Source organism: Styela clava, chromosome 7, assembly GCF_964204865.1.
Source record: "Styela clava chromosome 7, kaStyClav1.hap1.2, whole genome shotgun sequence".
NCBI classification, from domain to species: domain Eukaryota; kingdom Metazoa; phylum Chordata; class Ascidiacea; order Stolidobranchia; family Styelidae; genus Styela; species Styela clava.
In genome coordinates, this window is record NC_135256.1 from 17,121,098 (window position 1) to 17,148,188 (window position 27,091).

The 27,091-nt window shown below is 35.5% G+C and overlaps 2 protein-coding genes across 2 annotated transcripts; both read right to left on the bottom strand.

The window, feature by feature from the left end:
• Positions 1-929: 929 nt before the first annotated feature.
• Positions 930-11,828, bottom strand: LOC120328636 (axin-1-like). The gene is made up of 11 exons (XM_078114210.1): positions 11,547-11,828; positions 11,035-11,325; positions 10,380-10,503; positions 9,411-9,617; positions 9,065-9,186; positions 7,235-7,385; positions 6,491-6,662; positions 6,049-6,130; positions 5,114-5,597; positions 4,458-4,537; positions 930-3,767 (listed from the first exon to the last, which is right to left on the bottom strand). The coding sequence occupies exons 1-11, from the start codon at positions 11,711-11,713 to the stop codon at positions 3,026-3,028; spliced, it is 2,622 nt and encodes an 873-aa protein (XP_077970336.1). The 5' UTR covers positions 11,714-11,828; the 3' UTR covers positions 930-3,025.
• A 1,760-nt stretch (positions 11,829-13,588) lies between these two features.
• On the bottom strand, positions 13,589-20,691 carry LOC120328436 (ATP-dependent RNA helicase DDX19A-like). The gene is made up of 11 exons (XM_039394919.2): positions 20,464-20,691; positions 19,744-19,984; positions 19,299-19,438; positions 18,423-18,548; positions 17,847-17,923; positions 17,401-17,498; positions 17,004-17,106; positions 15,873-15,989; positions 15,070-15,267; positions 14,684-14,858; positions 13,589-13,772 (listed from the first exon to the last, which is right to left on the bottom strand). The coding sequence occupies exons 1-11, from the start codon at positions 20,615-20,617 to the stop codon at positions 13,705-13,707; spliced, it is 1,497 nt and encodes a 498-aa protein (XP_039250853.1). The 5' UTR covers positions 20,618-20,691; the 3' UTR covers positions 13,589-13,704.
• Positions 20,692-27,091: the final 6,400 nt, after the last annotated feature.

The following is a 27,091-nucleotide window of genomic DNA, read 5'->3' on the forward strand; positions in this document are numbered from 1 at the left end:
TTGAAATAACCAATGAATATGGTGTGATAAGTACTGCACTGTACGTCCATGGGTTGCTCAGTTAACAGCTGTGTTTTCCAGTCCGGTGTCGTTTTTCCCTGCATCGGCAGAACCGAAGGGTCATAAATCAATCACTATATCTCGTGGTAGCCGTTATCTTTTTAAAGTACCCATATCAGGCATAAACAGGGAGTGTTTCATGGCACCAAGTTTTTAAAAGGAATAAGACAAATGATAGCTGTCATTACAAAGTCAATTAAATAATCTTGATTGGCAGACACTTGGCGACGCATTATAGAATATATCAATCTAGATATGAAGCTTTTAAATCATGTTTTAAAAGACTCGTGCCAACAATAAGCCGACCCCAGAAAAAATAAAATGAGCATAGTCGTCGAATAAGACGCCCCTCCAAATAGTGGAGTACAGTGAAGCCACTTAATAGCCGGGAAATATGGTATGCAGGTTTTTATAACTCGTTAGTTAGCTTTTCATGGGACAAATGAATGTGCTTCGGTTATAATCCGCATTTCTCACGAAGCTAATGGGCAGTTAAGCGCGTTTCTAACGTTTGGACACCCGACAAAACTGTCGGTGTACTTCAAAATATCAGACAATTGCAGAGCGGTTTTGCAATGGAACAAATGGAAACAAAGTATCTATCGAGCTAAATTTAACTACGAGCCGCCGTTAAATCTCAATTTTTCCAACCAGTCTCATCGTCGCATTTTACATTCTATTGAAGTATAATAACAATCTTTTCAGGGCTGCGTAGGTAGGGGAGTTGCAATATCTATCAATCAAATTCGGGGTAAACATTACCAAAATCGGGAGGAAAAATGTATTACCGATTGCAAACTCCATTCAAGATAAAAATAAAAATGCTTATTTGTCTACTTTCAAAATCCCTAACAGAAACATGCAAGACATAGTTGTAAGTTATTCATTGTAATAAAAAGTGCTGAGGTGAAAATAAAGGAACAACAACAAAAAGAATAAAAAACAGGCAATGGCGTCGTTAAGGTGTCCTTAAGTTTAAACAAACTTGAGGCACTGGTAAAGGTGTGTATCTATTTCTTTATACATTGCAATGTTTACACATTCCATAAAATAGTCAATAACACAAAATGGCATTACCAGACAAGGAAGCAATAATAGACCTCGAAGGTGAGTCTGTTGGTGAGATAAAACATCAGAATCAAATACTTTCAGATGCCGGCAATGAGTCCTGTTAGTAATTTTTATATTCTGACTAGTTCTTTAATTCCAATCATAAAACAATGAAAATAAACTTTATTTGTTGGAATTGATGTTATTTTGATAAAGGAAGGTAATTTACAATACTGATGAGCAATTTACTTTCATATTTAGGTCTTTGAAAGTGTCTTTGAACTTATAGTTTGATCAATTCGTTGACAATGTGATATTGTCCATAAATTATTCATCCCAATCCCACATCACCTAGAATGTAAAACATTCGACTGGGAAAAATGTGAAAACCTAAAATTTCATATATTTATAAAACAGCTCTCGCTTGAATAATAATTATGAAAACTACCATTAAAAAAATCTTTTTATATAAAGATTTTATTCATATTCAAATTGTTAAAATTTTATTTCACCATGGAGCTAATTCTTGCTTTTAGACTGCTAATGGAATGCTTAACTGAGAGCATGCACACAGAAAAAAACGATAATTCGACACAATCAAATATTTCAAAGGCCAATTCAACAGCTTCTGGAAGCTTTGGGGAGGTATAATATGTTTCATCAATTCCAAATTTAATAATGAATCAGTATTACCAGATTTTTACAGAGTAACACAAAATACAACATATGGTCCCAAATAACGTAAGAAAAAAAATTTTGTAACTTGTTAATAAATGTAGAAATAAGCATAAAATTAGCACCTTGTAGGAATATTATTTACGAACAGCAGTTAGCATGTAAAGGATACATTAAGCCAAAAAGTTAGTGAGGCATAAATGTTTTTTTTTCAAAAGTACAGAAACAAAGAAAACAGACAGCCAAAGCAAAGATATAGTAATAAATAAAACTTTGAAAACAATTGCACCACTTATGAACATAAAATATGAATTGGGCAGAATCATTCGACTGGTCATCAAAGCAAATTAATCTGCTTTCACCGAAATGCCTCGAGGAACCAATTGCAACTTGAAGTGATGGTAAAAGATGGCCTGAAAAGCCAATAAGACAGCTTAAATATATACAGTAACAATTGTCTCAACACGATCAAATCATAACATCAGGCTGTGTATGAAAATAGCAAAGCAGATACACATTCCAAATAGATGCATTGAAATAATTTTTAACAAAATAATGAGTTGAGTTAGATTGGTGAATAACTTCAATTCACATACACTTAGCTTGACAACTAATGGATCAAAATTTACCAACTGACATTGTGTTTCATTTCATTTAAGGATGTCCAAGAAATTTAGTTCTAATAGGATAAGGCTCTGAAGAAAAATATATTTTCCAATTAAATTCAAAGCTAATTTTGTGGATACACCATAATAACAAGCACAAATTTGGCAACATATGTCATGGTTAGATTAAGGGATTTAGAGGTCTTGCATGAAACGTCCAAAATTTTATTCTGTAACATTTCGTCTGGCCGAAGTGAGACTTCAATAGACAACAATGACCGCTCATGTCACCACAACACAATTATTCACTCAATATGGAAATTTTCATTCTTGCCATAGTGTCCTTGCATCAGTGCATATGGATTCACTAACACAACTAATATCAACCAATAACCATATGATGACTTCGCTGTAAAATTGGCCAATACAGATAATTTAAAATGAAATCAGAATCCCAGAGTACTGAATTATTTTGGTGGATATGGGCACCCTTGGTTTCACCATTGCGACGATTCTCCAAGCTATGAAAGCTTCTTTTTTAGCAACTGAATTACAATTCATCAAAAATATACAATCATTACCAGTGTGTATTCACTTTACCAAACAGTGGAACGTTTATCCCAACTTAAAAATGTTTACAAATCATACTCTTGTACTTTAGCGACAACAGCTTTTTCCCATAAAGGAAGCACATCGTTATCTTTAGAAACTTCAAAGTATACAGGACCACTCATTTCTTCAGAATATTGCTTGAAAAAATATTTATAATTTCCTTTCCTTCCTACATAAGTTTTGAACTGTTCTAATGTTACTGGACTGTGAGGTATTTGTATTTTATATGCCATCTCTTCGTGAGGCATGGAATAAATACATATTGTTTTTCCGCTTTGAGACTTTGCTGCAGAAGCTTGGGAGGAATGCAATGTAGCAGCCCCAGATGATGATGAACTCTGGGCATAGTTATAATGCGGCATCCCTTGATTAGGGTATCTCGTTTCAGTGTCCCTCTGTTTACGAGCTGATCCAAGTAAAGAAGGCCCCATTACAGATCCACTGAATGACGAAGGGTATTGGTTAGCTTGGTGTAGGCCACTTTTGTTACCCAAACTGAGTCCATGCATAGGTTCGCCCTGTTCTGTTTCTTGTATTAAACGTCGTTTCACTTCTTCGATCGTCGTGTTGGCGTCTGGTTGCTCTAATGGAGGCATCATTTGATCTTGCGATATAGGCTGCAATGGCTGCATTTGAAACTGATTTGCTCTGTTTGTGACAACAGACTGCAGACTGTGAATCGGGAAACTGCTTCCTCGATTTATGTAACGATGATGTGCATGGTTTTGCCTTGAAACACTGCCTCTTCGCGGTACAGAATTGGTTCTGAAAATTAAAAAATCGAATAAATTTTCACAGATATTGCTACATAGCTTTCCGACATAAATATGGCAAAGCAGATAATAAAAAATGAAGTAAATTTTTGGAAAAACCATTCATATGAATTAAATAATTTTTACTAAATAAATGGGTTAGAATAAAGTGAGAACTACCAAATCCGAAAAAGAGTTAAATTTTAATAAAAAGTTGGGTACTCCGCAGGTCGCAGTGTGTGTACCAGGTTAGGGTTAGGCCATAATTTTGTTCCAATTTTCCTTATTTTAGTTCTATTACGAGTTCGGGGACTGTCTGTGTTGGCCAAGTGAATATACCCCTTGCCTATAGGTTAATTCCCTTCACACAACTTCATGTAAAATAGGCGAACAAACTTAGTTCCCTCCATATTGGTACACACACTTCCAAAGCGCCAAAAGTTGGGTCATTTGCAACATCCGCCCGAAGACCAATTTCTCAGGTGAGTAGTCATACAAACTACTAAGACAACATAAGGGGAATGAAGGAAGTCATAAATCAAGCAGAATTATGATTGATTATTAACTAGTTATGTCAGCCTTTAATAGAATTTGAGTTGGGTGAAAAAATTGTCCAAGTCATTATTTCCATTACAGCACTCAGATGTTTTATACTATGATGAATTATGAAATTGAACAAAAAATAAAATACAAGAAATCTTACTCTTGAGGTGGTATTTGGTTGGCGTTCGACGAATCTTTCACCCATAAGGAAATCATGAAGTTCTTATCAACAGGTTGTGCCTGGAACAAATAATGGGGTTTAGAAGTTGTTATTAAAATGCCATTTTCGATGAGAAATTTTCTGTGGCTGTAGTAGACATTGTCTTGCTCATTCGATATTTTTATTTCAAGCTTATCTTCCAGAAATAACTATTTTTTCATAATTTGGATTGGGAACCATGATTTCAAACGAGGTTCATCAAAATAGGTCAAGTCATTCCTTTTGAAGGCTTGAAAATTAAAAATATAGAAGCCGAATTATTTGGTTTTTAAGCGACATAACAAATTTGTAGTAGATCCACATTAATCACAATTGTTATAAACACATTTCCCAAAATATTAGATACTGCACCTAAAAATACACATTTTCCCCTGATACAGTGCAGTGGCTTCTGGATAGCATTATTCATGTACGACTAATTAAAGCTATAACTTTCATTCATTCGAATTTATGCTGGAGCTATCTAAATGTCTTTCTTTTTGTCAATGGTACATATCCCACAATCATGATTTAGTTGTGTGGTCTATCTCGTAACGTTTATACAATTTACTGATACAGATAAACATACGCAAAGCATAAGAAATCAAAATACATACAGGAACTTCTAAAACATCTGGAACTTCATTAGGTGCCATTCCAACTGCAACCTCTTTTCTTCTCTTAAGAGTATCATTCTTCTTCTGTAGCATACCAGGATGTTCTATGGCTGGAACTCTGTCAGACTGTGACAAAACCTCAAATTCATCTTTAGGATAACCACGTTGATGAATTTTACTGTCCAAAGGTACATCTTGTGGAAAATTTATTGTTTGATAGTTAGCAGAGCGTTGTCTCATTTGGGCAGCGACTGCGGGAGGTGGGGACTCATTCCTATGGGGGCTATTAACAGCGATTGGAGTTTTCATTACTCGTTCGATGTGACTGTCTAAAATATCTTCAACATTGTCCGCATTTGCTGCTTCTAATACTTCCCTTCTTCTCTGTTCTTCCTCAACTTTCTCCAGTTTTTCTTTTAACTGTGCAAAAAATTCTTTAGGCTTTTCAGTGGCAAGTGTAGCCTGATTTTGCTTGTAATGACACCTGTTATTATAAAGATGGCTTTAAGATTATTACTAGAATTAAATTCACAGAAACATTTCATTTCATACGACATCAAGTAAATTCTTTTCAATAATTTTTCCTACTTGACATGTGAGACAATCAGAGATGACCAAATGAAATAAAAAAAACTTTATTCAATTTCAAATGAATTACATGCGATGTCTTCAATTCTTCATTTTAGAAGTAATTTAGAATGGTTACCTTTGTATAATTTTTATTTGGAGTGCCACAATTTAACCAAAAAATGCCTTCATTCAATTTCTGTTGTTTAAGTAACTTTCCTGCATTTTCAAATTCAAACTCATCTAATAAACGTGTATTTTATGTTTTATGTATTTTATGCTTCTATGTTGAACATGTGTATAGAATATATTCAATATTTTGTTTGATTGAAGTGAGAGACATTATAAATTTGCCTTAAATTATTTACCTTCTGTTCAGTGGCACAAACTCAGGTGGATAATGTATCATTGGATTTTTACGGAGTTGAAATCTCATCATTCTTTTTTTATCTAAATGTAAATACATAATCAGCAAATATCAAAATCACGACTCAACAAAAAAGCAAAATAGGACAGAACTGGCTCAGCCAATCAGCATATCGAAATCATGACACAACAAAAAAGCAAAATAGGACAGAACATGGCTCAGCAAATAGCATATTAAAATTATGACTCAACAAAAAAAGCAAAATATGACAGAACGAATAGGACAAAGACAGCAGAAAGACAAAACATTATGTCTTTCTGCTGGGACAAATCTTTGTCCTATTTGTTCTGTCATATTTTGCTTTTTTTGTTGAGTCATAATTTTATTATATTATAATAAACACACGACTGAACATACATGTAAAAATAAGATAAAAAAAATACTTTTCTTTGATGAATACGCAGAACTTCCGTCAAGATCGACACTTCCATCAGTCATGGATAAAGAGTCTGAAGTAGCATCAGATGAGGCATTGTCGCTAGCATTTGCAGAAGCAGGAGGTACATAGTATTTCGTGGCACCAGGAGCAGCAATATAAGGATAAGCAGGATTGTTCTAAAATGTCACAGAAGTTAAAACTTAGATATAGGTTAATGATGATATACATATGCACCAGACTCCCGAACTTTACTTTCTGAAATAAACGTAATTTTTATACAAAGCATATTTACACATGATCGCTCCAAAAAAGGTCCTGCACAGGCAGCCATCAATATTTAAGAAGTTACTATTATTTTGAATGAACAGAATATTGCCGGTTTTGCATTGCCTACACAATATTTTACAACTGGGGAGGGGTGGGGAAATGGGATTAGATAACACTTGAACCGGTAGTAAAACTGCTAGCTGAAGTCTTCTTTGTATTTATTTCAATGTAAATTACATATAGCCTATTCTAGATTTCTCCATAAACCATACTAAATTGCCCCCCCTAAATTGCCCCCCCCCCTCTAACTGAAGCGCAGTTGCCCTTGGTGGGCCACAGCCCTCCGGTTGGTCTCCCCTGGTCTATATACACCTCTAATGAAAACAAACTTCACAAAGAAAAAATTACTATTTTTCCTCCAAACTCTTATCAGAAAAAACATTTTTATTGGCATGTGAATATTGCACATACCGTCACATACCTGGTCAAGACTGTCCGTCATATTTGAATATAGTTCATACTGTGAAGCAGCTCTATTCCTTTCCATTACAACACGTGCAAGTGATGCTGTTCCACTCCTCCTTGAAGAATTCAATGTCTGGTCTTTATCTTTTGCCTCTGATATGATATCACTGAATATAAAAAAATAATTTAAATTACCGATAGTTGAAGTCAAGATAATGAACCAAACTTACATTTACCAAAGTAGGCGCTGATAGTTAGAAACTGCAATATTGTTATTGTTTTTTCGATCTAGTTCAACACAAATCCAAAACATTTCCAAATCACTTCGTATCCTTCTTAGAATAACTTCATTTGAAAAATATTTATTTATAGACTGGCACATAAACTCATAGAACATAACTTTTTCATGCATAAATAAATAACAAACAAATCCCCTGGTATACTGCTTTTTACTTATAGATTTTAATCGGTAAGTATGTTGATAGGTATTTGTCTGTCTGTCAGATGCATGCGATATCTCACGAAAGCGAGATTGAATCTGCTTCAGATTTTGCATGTGTAACCATCATATCTCGGACCAGAAGCCTATTGATTTTGGGCGAATTATGTCGTATAATTAGCAAGTAATTAATTAGTGATGGGACACAAGGTGTCACTATGGAGTAGGAGCGCTGTTTTGGGGATCCCCTAACTTTCGATCGATAAGTCTTCGGTCTCTGACCGATATTCTCATTTATACATTGCTAATTCACACCTCTCACTTCAAACAAGGTCCTAACAGCAGCCACCTATATCTAATGATGTGAAAGGAGATATTGTTTTTAGGAGGATAAGCAGCTCGGATTACCTACCCCATTTTTTACACCCTGGGTGAGGTGGGCATGGCATTTGAACCTGCGAAGCCAACAGGGTTAAGTCTAACGCTACAACCACCAGCACATGCACATTAAATATAATTGAATTTGGATCAATCCTGTTCACTCTAGGACAGTGGTTCCCAAACTTTTTAGAGTTGCGACCCACTATTTATTACCACAGCTTATGGCGACCCATTTAACTTTTTATGACATAACACAGAACACAGCAATGGCTAATCATCGCAAAACTATCGTGTTTCCTCGAAAATAAGACCTGGCCTGAAAATAAGACCTAATTTGAATTTCAAAAATGATTTTAATTAAACCCTTCCCTTAAAATAAATTTAAAATGTGAGAGGAAAGGTTCAATGACCTGAGGTAAGGTGAAGATCACACCACTATTCACGATTGTGTGATGTCACAATCACAATTATGATAATTTGTCACTTGATTTTTGTATAGGAAATTACAAATTAAAAACAATGGATGTCGGTTTTTATATAATGTTTATTAAAAAATCTCATGATTTTCTACAATGTAATTTTATTTTTGATAAATGAACACAAAAGACCTCTTCCAAAAAAAACATAGTGTTATTCTTCAAAAGAAAATAAATCTGAATCCTGTCTAAATTTCGAGAAAACACGGAAAGAAGTGCTGCACAGTGTACAAAACTACTATGCGTAAAAAGGCCACATGATCATTCTTTGTGTAGCAAATTTGTGTTCCTTTGAGAAGATCGTAAAAAGGAAACTTTCACAGATCAGAATTTAAATTCAATTTAATTTTTTTTTTTTTTTTAGGATTTACATATTCGAGTCGCCACCGATCCTAATACCCAGTATAATTAATCAAAGCTTTTTACATCTTTAAACGACCCACTAAGATTCCTTTTGCGACCCACCAGTGGGTCGCGACCCATAGTTTGAGAACCGCTGCTCTAGGATGATTAATAGCTAATGATCATAATGAATAGCAAAAATTCTTACTTTGGTTGGACAGGTGGCAAAGACCATTCTCGATTCTCATCGAGTCTTGGTAAATATCCATATCTGCCCTCAGGTACCGTCAATTCAGTTGGAGCAGCTTGAGGAGCATTCGATGGTGCACTCTGGAGACAATTTTGAAATAAAAAACATATGTCGGCTATAGGTTAAAATAATCAGGCTTCACATTAATTTTAAGTATCATAAGGAACCAACTATATAAATCATCTCAAGTTACATCAGATTGCAAGTAATCAAAATGCGATACATGAAGAAACAGTGACAGGCAAGTTCAATATGTGGAGAAGCACTTTTTGACATGAAAAATTGCACAAAATCAAGACCTCACCTTGTTTTCGGAATGATGAAGTGTAGATGCATTTTGAGGGCTTTGTTTACTGGGTTTGTTTTCACATTGTGCAGCATAATTTTGAAAAAGTTCGCTTTTCAAAAATGAAATATATGAATTTTCTTCAATATTGGATTCGATTTCGTTTTGAGCTTGGTCGAACAGAGAAGCGTCTAGTTCAACAGAACAAGACATATTTTTCTGTGCCTAAAAAAAGAAGCATTGTTGGAGAAAACTTTTCTACAAGTTCAATGACTAACAGGGCAGTGTACTGTACAGTTTACATCCAATGAAATCATCAGCTCTTGAGTTGGAAATTGGACTGACCAAAACCCAGTCATTTGTTTTTTCAAACATTGTGCATAACAAGAACATAACACAAACTCTTCCCTAAACCAGGGGTGTGCTACATTTTTTGGCAGTGGGCCATAAAACAAACTTCATACATCTACCTGGGCCACACAAAATTTAGTTTTTCTATGTAGCACCAGAGAAGATTAATTGCAGTGACAACTGACAAGCGCAATAAAACATTATGTATTTTACCATATGAGCGCCTTTTAAACATAAATTTTCGAATTATGATTGTAAGCTTAATTAGGAAAATCAGATTGTTCACAAAAGCCTAACTACATGGCTTAGTAGGCCGGGTCATGGTCCGCTTGTTGCACACCCGCCCTAAACCATATATCTTTGTCATGGTTTTGATAACGGTCCACCTTAATATTATATATTAAACATAAATACATAGTGTGTTCATTGACATTCATTAACATGGTTTCAATTCTATCAAAAATCATAACACAAACTATTGAAAGGCACAGTTAGACAACCAAAAAGTGATGTGTCTAGTTTATATCTGATACTGATAGAACAATTTAAGCTGGGAATCAATGTCAAAATTCAGATATTCATTATTACCATACAATTATTACTTATACTATATATTCATGTTGTAAAAAAACTTACCTGCAATGCATTCTTTATTTGTTTGCAAATATACTGTCGGGTCGCATCTCTTATGATACTTGACACTGCATGGCATTTATCTTTCTTCAAGTAAGTATTGAAAATCGTCTTTGCAAGTTTTCCTCTGAAAATATAATCAACAAATGCATGAATACAAAACTAGCAATGATGCACAATCTGTACAAGAAAATAGCTGGTAATCCATTTTGAAATAGTATTGGACAATTGCATAGACATAAAATTGGGATCCAGTAGATATGCTTAGAATAGAAAACTACAATTCAATTCAACCAGATTTTCAAAATAGGCCTGAAGTTTTCATTGAGCCTACAGTAGATCCCAAGAAAACATCAAGTACAAATTGAAAAAAAAAGAGGTGATTTATGCTCGAGGTTGAACCCTCATTTGGTAGTTCAAATTGACAAGTTGATAAATAGACATGGATTAGTTTTGTTATTGACACTTTTACTGTATTGGTAATGTTCAAATAAAAACATTTAAGATACTCGAAGGTTTTGTGAGCCTGAGATTTTGTTTGACGCTGAAAATAGGCCACAAGAGATAAAGGTTGAGAGCCAGTGGATTACAGTGCTCGAGCAAGTTCCATATTTCTGTTATATACTTTCAAAACTATTACCAATAGAATAATTCTCACCTAGTTACAGCATCAAACTGAGTTCTTTGGGCTGTCAATGGTCCTGTTGTTGATGAAGCAGCCGAAGAATTATTTGAATAATTATTTTTTGTACCAAAGTCTCTGAATCCTTTACAAGCTAACCAACAATTTAATAATTCTTGTCTTTTGCTATCAGCAAGAAATATTTTGAATAATCGAATTCCTTCACTATCTTCCAACATATTGTGAAGTGATGATCTCCATCGATCACAAGTAGGAAGAGGTGAAGCGCTTCCTTCTGGTTCAAATCCGAGATCTATGTCAGTTCGCCTGAAAAAAAAAATCAAATTTCAGAATAGTTAGGTTTAAAACTTCGAGAAATGAGCGAAGAATGATACATATACTAATCTACGTAGTCAATTGCTTTCCAGAATGAACTTTTAGAATTAAATTGTATTTATCAACAAGACTAAATAAAACACAAACATACAACTGGAGGACTCAGAATGCTGGAATGTATCGATAAAATAAAAAGAACCTATGAAATATACCTGGGTGTTGCAGTCGACAGTTCGGATTTCCCACTCACACTGCTATGTGTTGACATACGTCCATCAACAGATGTGACCTCATTTTCTTCTCCAATGGCAGGGGGTCTTGCATATGGCTTTGTGAAGTTATGGCCTTGTAAAAACGACTGTACCCCAAAGTTATTCATGCTGCTTGACTTGGTGCATTTTGTAATTATTTTTCAACCATTTTCATTTGATATTTTATACTAAATTTCACATATAAGCAATAGTATGATATTAGAATGATCTGAACAATATCATGAAAATTTGTATTTCATTACAGACATGAACCGATAACTCATATCTGCATATAATAATATCATAATAGACTAGTCTACAGGACTATATTATTATTTCTGAGTCATAATAGCTTCTTTCAGTTTTAATTGTTGCGACTACATACCGGTACAAATATGATAATACTGTAATACTACTGTACTATAAACCAACAGGTCATAGCCTACTGTCACAGGCAAATAAAGTTATACAGTTTGTACTGATTTATATAAGTTCTGGAGTATACCAGTACATCTGTATAAATCTACAGCAATGCAATCAGAAAGTTCACAAGTCCCGTCTAATCGACTGCTAATCCCAGAATTCTCTGATTTGGTCTCGTTGTCATCCTCTAATTCAGCAACCAACCCTCGACAATCAACTTATATTCAAGCGTACCGGTACAGTTTTAGACGTAGTCTGCTGTAGTTGATACTGATCAAATTTTTGAAAATGAATCCATGCCATTCATTTTTCAGTCACGAGTCACCTTGGTAGAACTGCTGTACTTTCAGACTTAAAACGACCTATACCGTAACTATTCTGGTGTGTTTGAAAATTATTTGATAATTTACTAGCTGGGAAAAACTATATAAAGGAACAAAAGAGACTACGAATCAGTCAACCAAGTTTCGCAAAACCTCAAAACATCCGCTCGTCAGGCCCAACCGAAGTCTTTGATCAGTGCCGAATTCCGCGGCATGTCCTTTGATATGCCGAATTTCAGCTATGCCGCTATGTGGCGCCAAATCCCCGTTTACCATGGTGAGGGCAACAAAGAGGGTGATGTTCTCTCCATCATGTCTTCATCAGCAAGGCTAATCTTATTTTGTTCAGCGGATGTTTCCCTGACCATCGACACCCATGTTTATTTCGATAACATCGGTTAATCAGCAGATGCCAAAGATGAGACAACAATTGAAATTTTAGTGCTCAGACATATTTTTCAGATTGATATTCAATTCAATTATTACTCCAGCCCAGACCCGTGGTTTTCAGCTGTGCACCTGCGGGCTGAGTCGTGTTACCGTGTTTCCCCCGGAAATAAGACTGGGTCTTATTTCAAGTTACTTCCGCAAAGTACCACTAGGGCTTATTTTCGGGGGATATCTTATATTTTCATTTAATAAAAACAAAATTACAAAGTAAAGAATTACGAGATTTTCAAATTTATATACAAAATATGAAAGCCGTTATCTATTTACTTATAAATAACACGTTTTTTTTATTCAAATCAACTGCTAAAGTTAGCTTATCAATCGTTTAAAGCGTGCAGGAGAGAATTTTTGCTACCGACTAGGTCAAAAACAATTTTGCGTATCAACTAGGTCTGATTTTAAGAGGAGGGCTTATATTAAAATGATTTTTAAAATCCAGGCTAGGTCTTATTTTCGAGAAAACACGGTATTGGACACGACATAACGATCGTTTCAATATTATGTTGTAGTTCATCACCATTATAAAATCGCTTTTCTCTTCGAATACTGGACCAATTGCTTTAGAAATTTTCAGTGGTTAAAGATTGATTTTTTCGCCATAAGGCTATTACTTTTTTCAAAAATTTCTGCGGAGATTCGTATTTTATGTGTCAGAATAAAATATAGTGGCACCTTGTGACGTGTCCATATATTTGAGCATACACTCAATGATAAAGTACTCATGATAAATACACTGTTGTAAACTCACATTCTCTGACTAATATTTCAAAACACCGAATTCAGCTACAGCAGTAAAACAGAGAAGAATATTTTGGAATGGAGAAAGAAATTGTTTATTTATTGAATAAAAAAGTTCAGCAAGTAGTAACTGATCAAAAAACGAAATTTCAAAACAAAGTCTAAAATGTGTGCATGATTTCTGTTCACTTTTCCCCAATCTTATTCTCCATATCATCAAAATCATTGGTGTCCAAGTTATGAACCTTAATTCCTGAAATAAAACAACCATAACGTTAGTAATAAGTCCCTGTTACCCTTATTCATAGTATGCTATGCCTATATACATATATACAGTATTGGCATTAACAATTGACTACAAGGGTTAGTAAACCCCTGATAAAAAATAGACGATTATTGGAATAATATATACCCATTTTCTCCACAACCTTTCTCTGGCCCCATCAGTGCTCTTTAGAGAAAGGACAGGATAAACAAAATGATACTTATAGCATCATAATTTCAGCAATAAAGAATGTCACTTGGAAGACACAAAAATATTTATCTTGAAATATGTCTTTGCATATATTTTGTACAGATGGGTCGAGATTTGGATCAGAACTTGATTTAATTAGAATCCACATATTTTTGGGACAAGGATTCTATATTAGGTCTCAATCAAATTCTGTATCTACTAATTGAAACCTATGCTATGTACTTTCCATCCCTCCGAAGATCAGCACAAACAATATCTAGTCAAAATCATTCAATCGACCACATAGGCTCTCTGAAAACATAATGTATCTATCACCAGGGTCTTGTTGGAAAATATTGATTTCTTTCGTAACATACTAGGTGCGTACTGTCCCTAATGTGGCCAGAAAATATGTCTATGTGCTTTTCGGTGCATGAACCACGTATATGTGGCTCAATTTATCTGTGAAACATGCTTTTGTTATCTGTTGTGAAATCACAAACTCTGAAGATTCAACTTAAGTTCTAAGCTCAGTTATTATTCGGATTAGTCAAATCAGACTCGTAACTCTAACATCTTGTCATGTGCCACTTCCATGATTGTTTCTAGTGAATTGCATCATAGCAGTATTAGAAAATGTCATCATTATTATTGTACCCTCAGACATTGAAAACCTGGTTAATCAATACCTTGGTATCAACACTACTCACCAAAATGTTTTTCGATTTCTCGCAAAACCATTTCATCTCTGTTTTGGCTGATAAAGTTGATTGCAATTCCAGATTTTCCAAACCTGCCAGTGCGACCTATACGATGCAAATATGTTTCACAATCCGCTCTTCCTTGCATATCGATAGGAAGGTCAAAGTTCACAACCAGTGTGACCTGTTTAACATAAAGGGAAATAAATTGAGAAAAAAGAAGAAAATTCTGTGGTCTGTTTTTCAATGTTTTACTATTTATTTTTATGCAATGTTGTATTGAAACAATATGACAAAAAATGATGGTGTTCAGATTATTTCAGTATATGAGGTAGCGTATATATATATATATATATATATATGAATAAGCATACAATATATTTTAGAAAATTTACCTGTTCCACATCAATTCCCCTCGAACAGACATTTGTTGTTACAAGAACTCTCTCTTTGGCAGCTTTGAATCGACGTAGAATTGAAGCTCTCTGTTCAACATCCAGTTCTCCACTTAGCAAGGCAACAACAAATCCTCCTTCACACATCGTCTGTGCAAGCCATTTCGCAGTTTTTCTTGTTGCACAAAATATGATTGCCTGACAAAAAATATTAAATGGATTGGAATTTAGTTTCAACAAAATAAGACATTGCATACAAAAATTTGTAACCAATCATGAAAATTAAAATAGTGAACACTCCAGAAAGAGAGGGGTCAAGTTAAAACGCCAATCAGTTCAGTGAGTAACAATTAAAAATCAAATTCAACAATTACACATCATTCTCTCATAACTACTCTGGGAAAAGTATTAGTGAAGTTCATGCTGGGGTCAAGGCTACAATGTTGGATAACTGTTGGCCAGGCATAATTAGCCTAATTTATAAAGTAGAGATAAAGTATCTGGCAATCCAAGATGGATAGACTACCAGTTTACATATTATTTGAACATTATATAGATTTTACATTAAATGCTCAAATTTGAGTCGTAAAATGTGTGGATTCGACTCAAATAAGAATCTCATCCTATCCCTAGTTTGCACCTTCATATGACCATTCATTATAATTTGCAAGTGTTCTGAAGAAGAAAACCTATATTAGTGTCAATAAAGACTAATCCGATCACAGAAGGATAGAAGATGTTGAAATAGTAAATTATGCTCAGAATACAGGAAGGAAATTTTCTATAAATAATTACACCAGTACCTGGCCGACAGATAGTACACTGTAAATATTAGACAAAGCATCGGCTTTCTTTTCTTTGCTGGTGCATTTGACGAAATATTGCTTGATATTGTCTAATGTTTCTTCTTCTCTTCTCAGCTATGAATGATAAAAAGAGTGTATGTTTACAAATATAGCAATGGCTACAACAAGCAAACTATTGAAAAAGACAAACATGATGTAATAAAGATATGGTTACAAATGAAAAGATGCAAATCATAGCGTTATGTTCTTGGACAACCTGTGTAAATTTTACATATTACAATATGAGGATTATAACCCAAAAGAGCAAAACTTGAAAAAGCTGCTTCGAGATAATGAGTAGAAACATATTTTTGACTTTTAAACTCCTGTAAACCTTTTGTTGGAATACTTTGGTGAATATTGCTTCAAACTAGGATTGCATACCAGCTTTAAATAACAACTTTTTTTTTTGAATATTTTCATATAAATTTCTTTTAAAAATTTTAACAATAGCAGCTGTCTTGAAACCTTCGAATAGTCATATTATAGTTGAAATGTATTTCTTATAAAATCACTTCCGATATAAGTTGATCAAAGGGTATGGTGATTTCTACACATGGAGTAGAGGTAACATCGGGCCCAAAAATTCCAGCCCGACCCGACTCGGGCCCGTGGGTATTAAACCCAACCTGGCCCGACTAATTAACTGTATTTGCAGGCCCGAGCCCGAAGCAAACCCGAAATTCTTAAAATAAGCCTCGAAAAATTTGCAATGGTAAAGTATAGAAAGAATATTTTCGGTGATCAAAAGTCGAGAAAAGGGCCATTACAGCTTCTTTTCTGTTTTATTCAAAATATTTCTTTTATAACATGCATTCCTTAGTTTAGTATCCACACATGATTTTATTATATATTTTTTATAGACATATATTTAATTGAAAAAAGTCAGCGATAGCGAAGGCCGAAGGCCTGACCCGAACGTAACGATTGACATTTCAGGCCCGACGCGAACGTAATGATTGACATTTCATGCCCGACCCTAACGTAATGATTGATGTTTCAGGCCCGACCCTAACGTAATGATTGATGTTTCAGGCCCGAAATTCGGGTCGGGCCCGGGCTTCAGATCTTAGCTCTAACATGGAGTACCTGTATAATGTTTGGTTCTGTTACAATTTTTCTGGCAAATCTCATGACTGCTTCTTCGTAAGTTGCTGAGAAGAGTAATAATTGGCAGTTCTTTGATAATTTCCTGAGAAAAAGGTTAGTTGAAGATATTATATATTAATAAGTATAACAGATTTCAACATCGCTGAAAACACTACACTACACAGAGTCGCCTAGTTTCAACTTGAAACATTAAACTCGCAATCGAGTCTAATTACATTAATTCTAACTCAAAACTAAAATTTTCCCCTCCTATGATAAAGAGTCGAGTACTCGTGTATATCAATGAATGCTTCATCAAAAACCCCTTTATAGTCTTTTTTTGGATTATCAATAATGTTCTTTCATAATTTCATAATTATTCTAATTTACTACAAACCTATGGACTCTAATCGATTGATCTTGAAAACCCTGTGTTGCAATCATCACATCTGCTTCATCGAGAACAAACACTTCAATTTTGCTGGGATCAAAAGCCTGAAATAAGAATAAGAATTTATTGGGGTAATGTCAGTGCTCAGATAATACAAATTCCAAAGCAATCTAATGGAAGAAAATAGTACAAAAACTACAAATGTTAAAAATAAAAGCTCAATGCAGAAGCCAACATTTATAAAATATAATACTGTCTTTGTTACTAAAATTTTAACCAAGGTCATATACAGATCAGATTGTAGAAGATAAATGGAATAAAAGATAATAGTTTGCTTCGCCATACATAAAGATATCTCTGACTGGCATACAATTTCAGCATTAAACAAAAAAAAATTTTGTTCAAATTTCACAATCGTATTTATTAAGAGTCAGATACAAAAATAACATTACCTCAAATTTGATCCAGTCTTGAGTAGTTCCGGGCGTTCCTATTATAATATGTGCAGTTATTTTCTCTCCACGTCTCACTAAAAAATATAAGCAATCATTTTTTTTTTTAATGTTCTTGTTAGTAGCAGGAGCCACTAAAATTGGCGATATATATTTTTTTGGTTTGTTTCAGGGCCTTTTGCCTAATGATATGACTCTATACAAAGACGTACACAATTACTTATATTTACTAGGCCAATGTGATTATGTACAGGAGTGACACTTCAGATATATGAATTGAATATGTGATAGTTGTGAATATACATTCTGGTTACTACCGTAGTGTGTGTAAATAATTACGATTTTGGTTCCATTACAAGTTCAGGGACTGTCTGGTGTTAGCCAAGTGAATATACCCGCAGGCCGCAGCCAACAGGTTTCAGTAATTTCACACAACTCGATTAAGTAGGCGAACAGAATTAGTTACCTCCATATTGATAAACACACTTCTAGAGCGCCAAATTCTGTACTATTGATTTGCATTCCTGTTTATTATACAATACTGCGGGTACTAAATTCCTGTAAAAACTAAATTACCTTTGTTGTTTCTGACAGCATATGTGACACTGAGATTTTTTAACTTTTTCCCCATTTCTTCAACAACTTTCCCAGTCTGGAGAGCAAGTTCATAAGTTGGAGACAAGCATAAGCATTGTGGGTATTCTGAAACATGCAGTGTTATGTAAGAGATAGATGACAAACATCCATATCTATAGATAAACATATTAATGCTTAGCAAGACAACACAAGCTTCAACTTATTGGCAATTTAAAACCACAGGAAACCTTCCAGAAATTGAGATTCAAAACCCTATTGGACTCAGTTATTTGGACTCAAATTATGATTTTATCTTTATGTTATGTAAATTTCAATATCATTCAATAAAGAATTATTATTGCTATTTTCTGGCTATACGATTGTTTGACAAATAAGTTGATGCCAATTTTTTTTGGCACTAAGCATTACTAAGGTTTTTCATCATCACTAACCAATATGCAGGGCAGAAAAATTGTGTTACTTTTTTTCTCTGTTCAGTTAATAAACATCAATATGCACAACATCGAACCATTAAACATAGTAATCACAGGGGAGCTATGTCAGATCACAGTGTGAGTATATTGATTCATGGAAACTGGCAGTGAAGGTACATTATTGTCTCTGTTTATGGAATTTTCTGGTCCAGCGGTAACGTTAAGCAGACACCAGAAAAAAGAAGCTGTATATAATTCAAGCTTATAATAAAAAATAAGAGTATATCAGAAATATCACAATGTTTAAATCAGTGTAAATTACAGAATTTGCAATATTAATTAAGCTATTTAGTTACGCATACAATACCAGTGCATAACTGTAAATGCAGTGTAAAGTTAAGTATTAAAAGTAGGCAAAACATAATGTTGTGGTTAACAGAACCTTTTGCAACAGTGACACGACTAAGCATTGCAAGAACAAAAGCAGCTGTTTTTCCTGTTCCGGATTGTGATTGAGCAATCATATTCTCTGGTGGATTAGCAAGTAGAAGAGGGAGAGCTGTTTCTTGTATTTTTGATGGCCTGAAAAGATTCAATAATAAATAATTTAATCTTTTGAAGTTTCATCTTAAAAAGCAATATATGAACAATTTCTGAATGACAGATTCAATAAAATTCTTGAGGTTATAATTTTTGAATGAACATTTTGACACCTTCAATTCTATTCTAAAGATGACAGTTTGTCAAGATATATTGATACTCTTTAAATCTCATTTTAACATTCTGAATTATCAAAAACAATGAGTAAAATTTGTCCAAAAAAGTCTAATTTTCGGGACCTGTGACTTACAAAGTTGTGTCTATCTCAAACTTAAAAAACTTTTTACCTGTTGAAACCCATTTCTATGACGCCTGCAAGCAGTTCAGGAGCAAGGTTTAACTGTTCAAATGATTTTACAGAATATAATGGTGATGACGGATCTCTTTGCTGAACTTCTAATTTCTGACTTGATTGTACAAGTTTGTCTCTGATGAGTTTTCTCATTAATGAATTTTGTTCGGCAGATAATGCTGTTTCTTCCACTTCTTCCTTATCTCCAGCCGGACCTTCTTTTTTTGCATCCCCAGCTGAAAAGAGTTTGATCGATTTAAGTTTGTATAATCATTGAATATAGTTTGTATACTGTTTATTAAGAATTGGTTATAAATATTAAAAAACAAGTGAATATATCAAATAACATATTGAATTCAAAGCCAGGATTTAACTAAAATTGAATGCCATATTTATCCCAGAAGAAGAAGAATGAGACATCATAATCAAATGGCTAATTATGACCTTTTATCCTCATTTTTCATATAAAGTTACAAAAATATGTGCTCAATGCAAGGTCACACACACTGACTGAGAAATTATGCCATAATTATATGAGAAATATTGGGTTAAATCTTTTTTACATACTGACATAGCAGGCCCTACATACTGAACTGACAGTTTGACTGACAAAGAAGGTTTCCAACAATTTGAAATTAAGGCACCAACAATCAGACAATCATTACCTAGTGCTTGAAACTGTAATAGGCTATTTTAGACTAGTTCAGTAGTTCACCTGCTGCATTTGTATCTGTGGGTGAAGCAGCTGCCGCATCTGTTTGAGTATTGTCTTTTTTATCAACAATTTCTATTCCCTTCACTTTTGCAGACAGATTTTCTTGGGCATCAGCAGCTGAAGCCCAGTTCTCTTCTTCTCCCCAATTGGACATTCTCTATTTTAGTGCTACAACTAATAAACTAACTTTTATTGATAAATACAGTCTTACAGTGACCCGGGGTGAATAAAATAAGTATTTAATTCCAAACTCCAGAACTCATTATCTTATATATATTTTATTTAATCCCATTTGCATTTACCTACTATATTATGCCATGATAACCTTATATAGACTACAGCATTCACACAAGGGTCGGGAGCCTAGATGACCTTAATCGGTCCTGCACATCGACCCGCACAAAACAATAATCAATCGCTGTTTATTACTGATGAAATATTTTCTTCATTGTATTATTATCTATTATTGTTTATATTAGTGTTGATTTTGTTTTTGTGGCAATAAATCTCACTCTCTCTCTCATATGTTGGATTTCGACTTTAAGCAGATCTCTTTTTTGAATATTTGGCTACTTTGTTTAATATCCACCCCGCGTGTTGCCTTGCTTAGAGCTCAAAACTTACAGCATAATTTATCTCCTTATTTTTCGCATATGAAACCTACTATTGAAGACCGAGTGGAAGTGGTGACTCCTCTTCGGCCCATGGGCCGGGGTCACGGCCCATCAAATTGGGCCTAGGCCCATCAGGCTATGAGCCGCGGCCCATCAAGTTGTGTGAAGGAACTATTCACTTGGCTAACACAGACAGTCCCCAAACTCATAATAAAACTATAATGTAAAAAATCTGAACAAAATTTTGCCCTAACCCTAACCTGGTACACATACTACAGGAGTTTATTTTTTGGTTCCAATATTGACAATTTTGTAGAAATTGAAAATTTTGGTAAGATAATTGAATTTTTCCTGACGGGGCCGCGGCCCATAGCTTGATGGGCCACGGCCCATAGCTCGATGGGCCACGGCCCATGTGACCCAATTAGATGAGCCGTGGCCCCGGCCCATGGGCCGTAGTGGAGTCACCACTCCTGTAGTAAAGACCAGTAAGGGACTTAATATCTCAACCTAAAAAACGACAAAAATTTTGACTTTAGTTACCGGTACGATAACCAATTACCGGTAGTTATCAGAAAAAGTGCGCCTTTAGCGCCGCCGCCGGTTGTTTGGAAGCGGCAACTTTGTTGCAGTGGTTAACCCTTTCCATGCGATTTTTATTTTTTATTAAATAATCGTATTTGCTACGCCGATTTTATGCATTTGTACCCCCACAACTAATCGATCGACTAACGAAAAACTAATGATCCTCTGCTGCCCACTGACGACTCGTTGGAAAGCTTATTTGAAGAGCTTGCAATTGGCAATTAAAATATTTTTTTTTTTTAAAAGGGGTGGTCTGAGTCACAAACCGGATAGAAAAAAGGCATTTTTTTTTCTTGGGTGTTGAAACTTCAAACCGTGATAAAAAATAGAAATATTCGCTAAATCCTTTACTGTTACCGCTTCTTGGTTGGCAAACAATTGCATAATATTGCTGTAGCAATTTCGTTATCTAACTCAAAATACTTTGGTAGATGGAAAGGATAATATGTCTTCTATTACCACCCATAAAACACCGAAATTTGCATAAATTTCAAAAACACTCCCTCGTTCCGCCGCAAATAAAATTCCCATGGTAAACGAAAGCGAGATTTACCGTCGCTCGAAGAAGACTTCTTATCAATAAACTAAAACCCGGAAAAACTAGACCAACAGTTTGCGACCGATTGCTAAATAAAACAGTGGAGTACATCAACGTACCCGCCGCAATCTAGCGAGTTTTGTCGTGGGTACGTATACGTGCCCACCGCACGGAAAGGGTTAATGATTATCGACCTTTCTGTTCCAGCGGAACCGTAAAAAAATACTGTCGTGGACGGGCAACATTTTATAACACAATGCAATGCTTTTTCATAGACCATATCTAGCACAAATTTACCGAAAGTCAAGTGAAACTCTCAACTTCGAAAAAAATCTCGATGACGCGTTTTGCTTCGAACAAGGTTAGATAAAAGCTGCCATTGATATTTTTATTAATAATATAATGAAGAATCTCTCTATCGCGGTGGTTCTCAAAATTAAAAATTGGTTGGATAGACCATTTTCTCTAATGTAATCCAGTCATATAAAACAAAATCACATTTGTTTATATTCAAGACAATCCTGCATTTTAGTATTTACTTGAGCGAGGCTGATTGTCTTCACATCTTGCTTTTCAGTCGTGATAGGTATGAGGATGGTTCACACTAAAAAAGTGCTTATTGGACACGTAGTGGACATAACGATCGTTTCAATATTATGTTGTTGTTGTTGTTCTTGTTCTTGTTCTTTGACACGTTTTTAAAAAGTCGCTTTTCTCTTCGAATACTGGACCAGATGCTTTGAAATTTTCAGTGGTTGAAGATAAAATTTTTCTCCAGAAGGCTATTACTTTTTTTTCTCGCTATGAAGTCATCAAAATTATTGCCATTGAGTGGCGCTACGTGTCCATATATTTGAGCATAGCTCTCTTGTATTCCAATGTTACCTCTCGGTCTTTTTCTATCTCAACAGCACTGTATGAATACCATTATGCAGTGCAATAGAAAGTCCCTCATTTATTCAGACATTTAGTAAATACAGAAATAATATGGTAAATATCTATGACCCACAGGATTTAATGGACTTTCCCCGACCTTTGACCCCAGAAAAATTCTTCCCATACTTCACCATTGCAAAATTTTCGGGGCTATTTTAAGAGTGCTTTTGCGAGTTGGCGCCTGTAAAATGGGGTATGTGTTCGAACCATCATTATGATTCATCGCATAGAACAATCTGTTTTTTAAAAGTACCGGTACAGAATTTTTGCCTAGTCTATTAGGGCTATTTCTACACTAATTTTTCATTACCGCAATTAAATTATAACTCCCTCGAAGACAGAGTGATCATTGAATTATCTGATTTATATTCAAGTTTTCGAATCACAACAGAAAACTAGTTCAAAAACGCGAAAATGAGGTAATGTTTACGACCACGCTTGAAAATCTGTCTGAGTGAGAAAAGTATCTGAGGGGATGCGAAAAGGGAGCATTGTTACGTCACTTTTTGCATCTTGCTGATTAGTCAATGTCACGAAGTAAACAAGGAAGTTGTTGCTCGGGGAAAGGTCCATTGGTGGGGTCACGTGTTTCAGTGTATCGCATCCATTGAGGTGTATATAACTAGAGTGCGCATTGGCGGCGCTAGACGTTTGCGATTTTGTGCCTAATTGAAGGTATTGGGAGAGGCCCTTCCCGTCGCGATTTTGTACGGGCCTCTCCACCAGCGTTGAAAGTATAGCAGAAAGTATTGTATACTTGAGCTAGGAAAGGAATTTTTCTTGGACTTATCAGCTATCTGGAGTTATAATTGGATTACGCACTTACTTGGATTATGGATTACTCTGCCGCAGCAGCCGCAACAGAACAACAGTCAAATCAAAACACAACAAGACCACAGACTCTATTCCTGAAAACTAACAACAATTTTGACTTCACGGGATTAATGGACTTATTATACAATAACCCGGCTACAAGTGGTTATTGTGATCAAATAAGGGCACTCTTCGAAAGCAAAAAGGGGACCTGGATTTTAACCTTTGCTGCCACCGACAACAATGATACCAGATGTCGCGAGGAATTCCTCAGAGACACTGGCGGCAAAATTAAATCTAGGGATATAGAGATAGATGTGACTCTTCCAAGTAAAGCACCTATCAGAATATCTATACGAGATATTCCGCCTGAGACGCCATACCCCAAAGCCGCTTCTAAAATCAACAGCATCGGTTTTGGAAAAATCAGGAATGCGGTTCGAAACTACTACAGGGGAACTCAAGTGTATAATGGTTACACATCCTTTCTTATGGAAAACTTCAGAAAAGAAAGCATGCCGGACTATATTAAAATCGACGGAATTATGTGTAAAACATATCTTCCCCGAGAACTGTACGTACCAACGTGCGGTCGATGCCTACAAACGGGGCACACCTTTGCACAATGCGAAAATGAAGCCGTTTGTAGGCATTGTAAAAAATCTGGACACGTTCAAAAGAACTGTACCTTGCGGGCAAAGGAGTATCCTGCCCTAATCAGCTCGGGAAATGGATGGGCCTTACCAAAACAGAGGAGAGGAGTACAGACACAACAACTAATTGTCCCAAACCCTGCTGGAAACCCACCCCCATTTAACGGACAGCAGCCAGTACATAATCCAGAAAAACCAGGGGAGATTTTTGCTCAGAAGAAAACTTCAGAGAGCGACACCAACAAACAAAAATCTCAAACTGCTGCTGAAGTAACTAAAGAAGCTGTAAACACATCCAAAGTTCCCGAAAATACAAAAATAGAAGGAAACAAAGAAAAAATCAATCATGCGGAAAAAACGGACCAATTAGATAAAGGCAATCAAAACAAATTAAACGTAGACATTTATGAAATCTCAACCACGCAACTCTCTACTGACTTGTCAAAACAATCCAATGATTGGTCAGAATGTTCTGAAATTGACAACGTCAGTCCTATAAGAACCTCGCCGCCGCGGATGAAAAACCAGCAGTTACCACGTTTAAAAACAACATCGACGATTGGTAGCACCCCCTTCCATCCACCACCAAAAGGAAGGACTTTTGTCAAAGTTATGGTCCATAACTACGAGTCGCAGGACACAACACCGTCCTCACTCTTTGCCGCATCGCCCCAAGAGATTCTCTCGGCCCCGGCAAATATGGAAACAACTCTGCCAAACCTGGACCAGGTCCTGGCCCTAGACGAATCGAACCCGAGTAATACTACTATAGACTATAACAAAAGACATAGAGAAGACACAACCTCGTCTGAGTCGTCTCTCGCAAGCAGCAACCCAAAAAAGGGTGAGACAGGTAAAAAGAAAAAAGAAAAGTGAGTAAACCCTCGTTTTTCTAGAACTGTAAACTCATTCTGTATAACATTATCTCTTTGTTAGATTTAACTCGTTTTTTACTCTACCCACCATAACCCGTAGGATAGTCAGCTAAATAACATTCCAATATGGCCGAGTTAAATATAATTTCCTTGAACGCCAATGGCCTCGAACACCATCTAGCGGAAATGACGGCTTTCATTGAGCACGAAAAGCCAAATGTTGTTTGCGTCCAAGAAGCGCACCGTCTAAATAAAGCCAGGATTACGCATTGGGCTAACCGACTCGGTTTTAATGCTTATTTTAACACCCTGGATAGGGACGAAAAGCATCACGCCTACTTTTGACAAGGAACAATTATAATGGTCAAATTAGAAAACACCCAAACACCGTCCAGTTATACCATACATATTAGGCATCGCTGCGACAGTATAGAGGTTCAGATAGACGAACAAAATATAAAAATATTTAATGTCTACGCCCCGGCGCAGAACGGACCCCAAAAAAACGAATTTTATGAAAACCTTGTGTATATTCTGACCAATTACTGTGACACGGGAAATATAATAATAGCCGGAGACTTTAATATGGTACTAGAACCCATTGATGTGTATGATACCAAAAATTTCAAACTACGACCGCCTGAAAAAATCTTCTGTCGCTTTTTACAAATCAACAATATCTTGGACACCTATAGAGACAAATTCCCCAATAAACAAATTTATACCTATCAATCTGGCACCCAGAGACGTAGAATCGATAGAATATACTCTTCCTTTGACTTATATAGTACTATCTCAACCATTACTCATACGATAAACACAATATCAGACCACCTGTTATGCCCGCAGATTAAGCTCAAGCAAGCAAAGAAAATCCGGTGGGGAAAAGGAACCTGGCGAAATAACACCATACTCTACGAGGATAAGACCTATATCGAAGTTGTAAGACATTCATATAATTTGGCCCTTCTCGATATGGAAAATAACGTTTCGATATTGGACTGGTGGGATAGTACCAAACAAAAAATAAAGAAAGTCACGGTCGCCTATTCAAAAAACGTAGCTAAAACCAAAAAGAACAATACTTTCAAACTGCGCCAAAAATTAAATAAACTCATAAATGAAGGAATTAAAGAAAACGCACTTACGATCCAAAACTTGAAAGTAGAACTGAATGTCATACTAGACGAACGGAAGAGCTTAGATGTGGTGATGGCTAGAATGAAAAATCTGGAAGACGGCGAAAAACCCACCCGAACGTTTTACGAACGGATCAGAAAGAGGGTGAAACAGACCACCATTGAAAGCGTTAAAGACCGTAATGATTGTTTAGTCACGAGTGAAAAGGGAGTTTTAGCAACCATAGAAGCTTTCTATGCGAGGCTATGGGGAATCGGATCAGAAACCGAAAAAAGAAATCAAGATCATTATCTCGACCTTATGAGCTCCAGTATAATACCAGAGCTAGAGAAATCCGTCATAGAACAACGCGTAACCTCAGAAGAAATTTATAACGCTTTAAAATATATGAAAAATAATAAGTCGCCAGGCATGGATGGTTTGAGTAGAGAATTCTACATAACTTTCTGGGACACGATCAAACCACAGTTTACG

Coding starts and splice junctions, on each gene's coding strand:
- LOC120328636 (XM_078114210.1), bottom strand. CDS start 11,713: ATGAATAACTTTGGGGTACAGTCGTTTTTACAAGGCCATAACTTCACA. Junction 11,326..11,546: donor CTGTCGACTGCAACACCCAG/GTATATTTCATA, acceptor TTTTTTTTTCAG/GCGAACTGACATAGATCTCG. Junction 4,538..5,113: donor CAGATGTTTTAGAAGTTCCT/GTATGTATTTTG, acceptor TATTTGTTCCAG/GCACAACCTGTTGATAAGAA.
- LOC120328436 (XM_039394919.2), bottom strand. CDS start 20,617: ATGTCCAATTGGGGAGAAGAAGAGAACTGGGCTTCAGCTGCTGATGCC. Junction 19,439..19,743: donor ATAGAAATGGGTTTCAACAG/GTAAAAAGTTTT, acceptor GAATCTTTTCAG/GCCATCAAAAATACAAGAAA. Junction 17,107..17,400: donor CAATCGATTAGAGTCCATAG/GTTTGTAGTAAA, acceptor CCTTTTTCTCAG/GAAATTATCAAAGAACTGCC.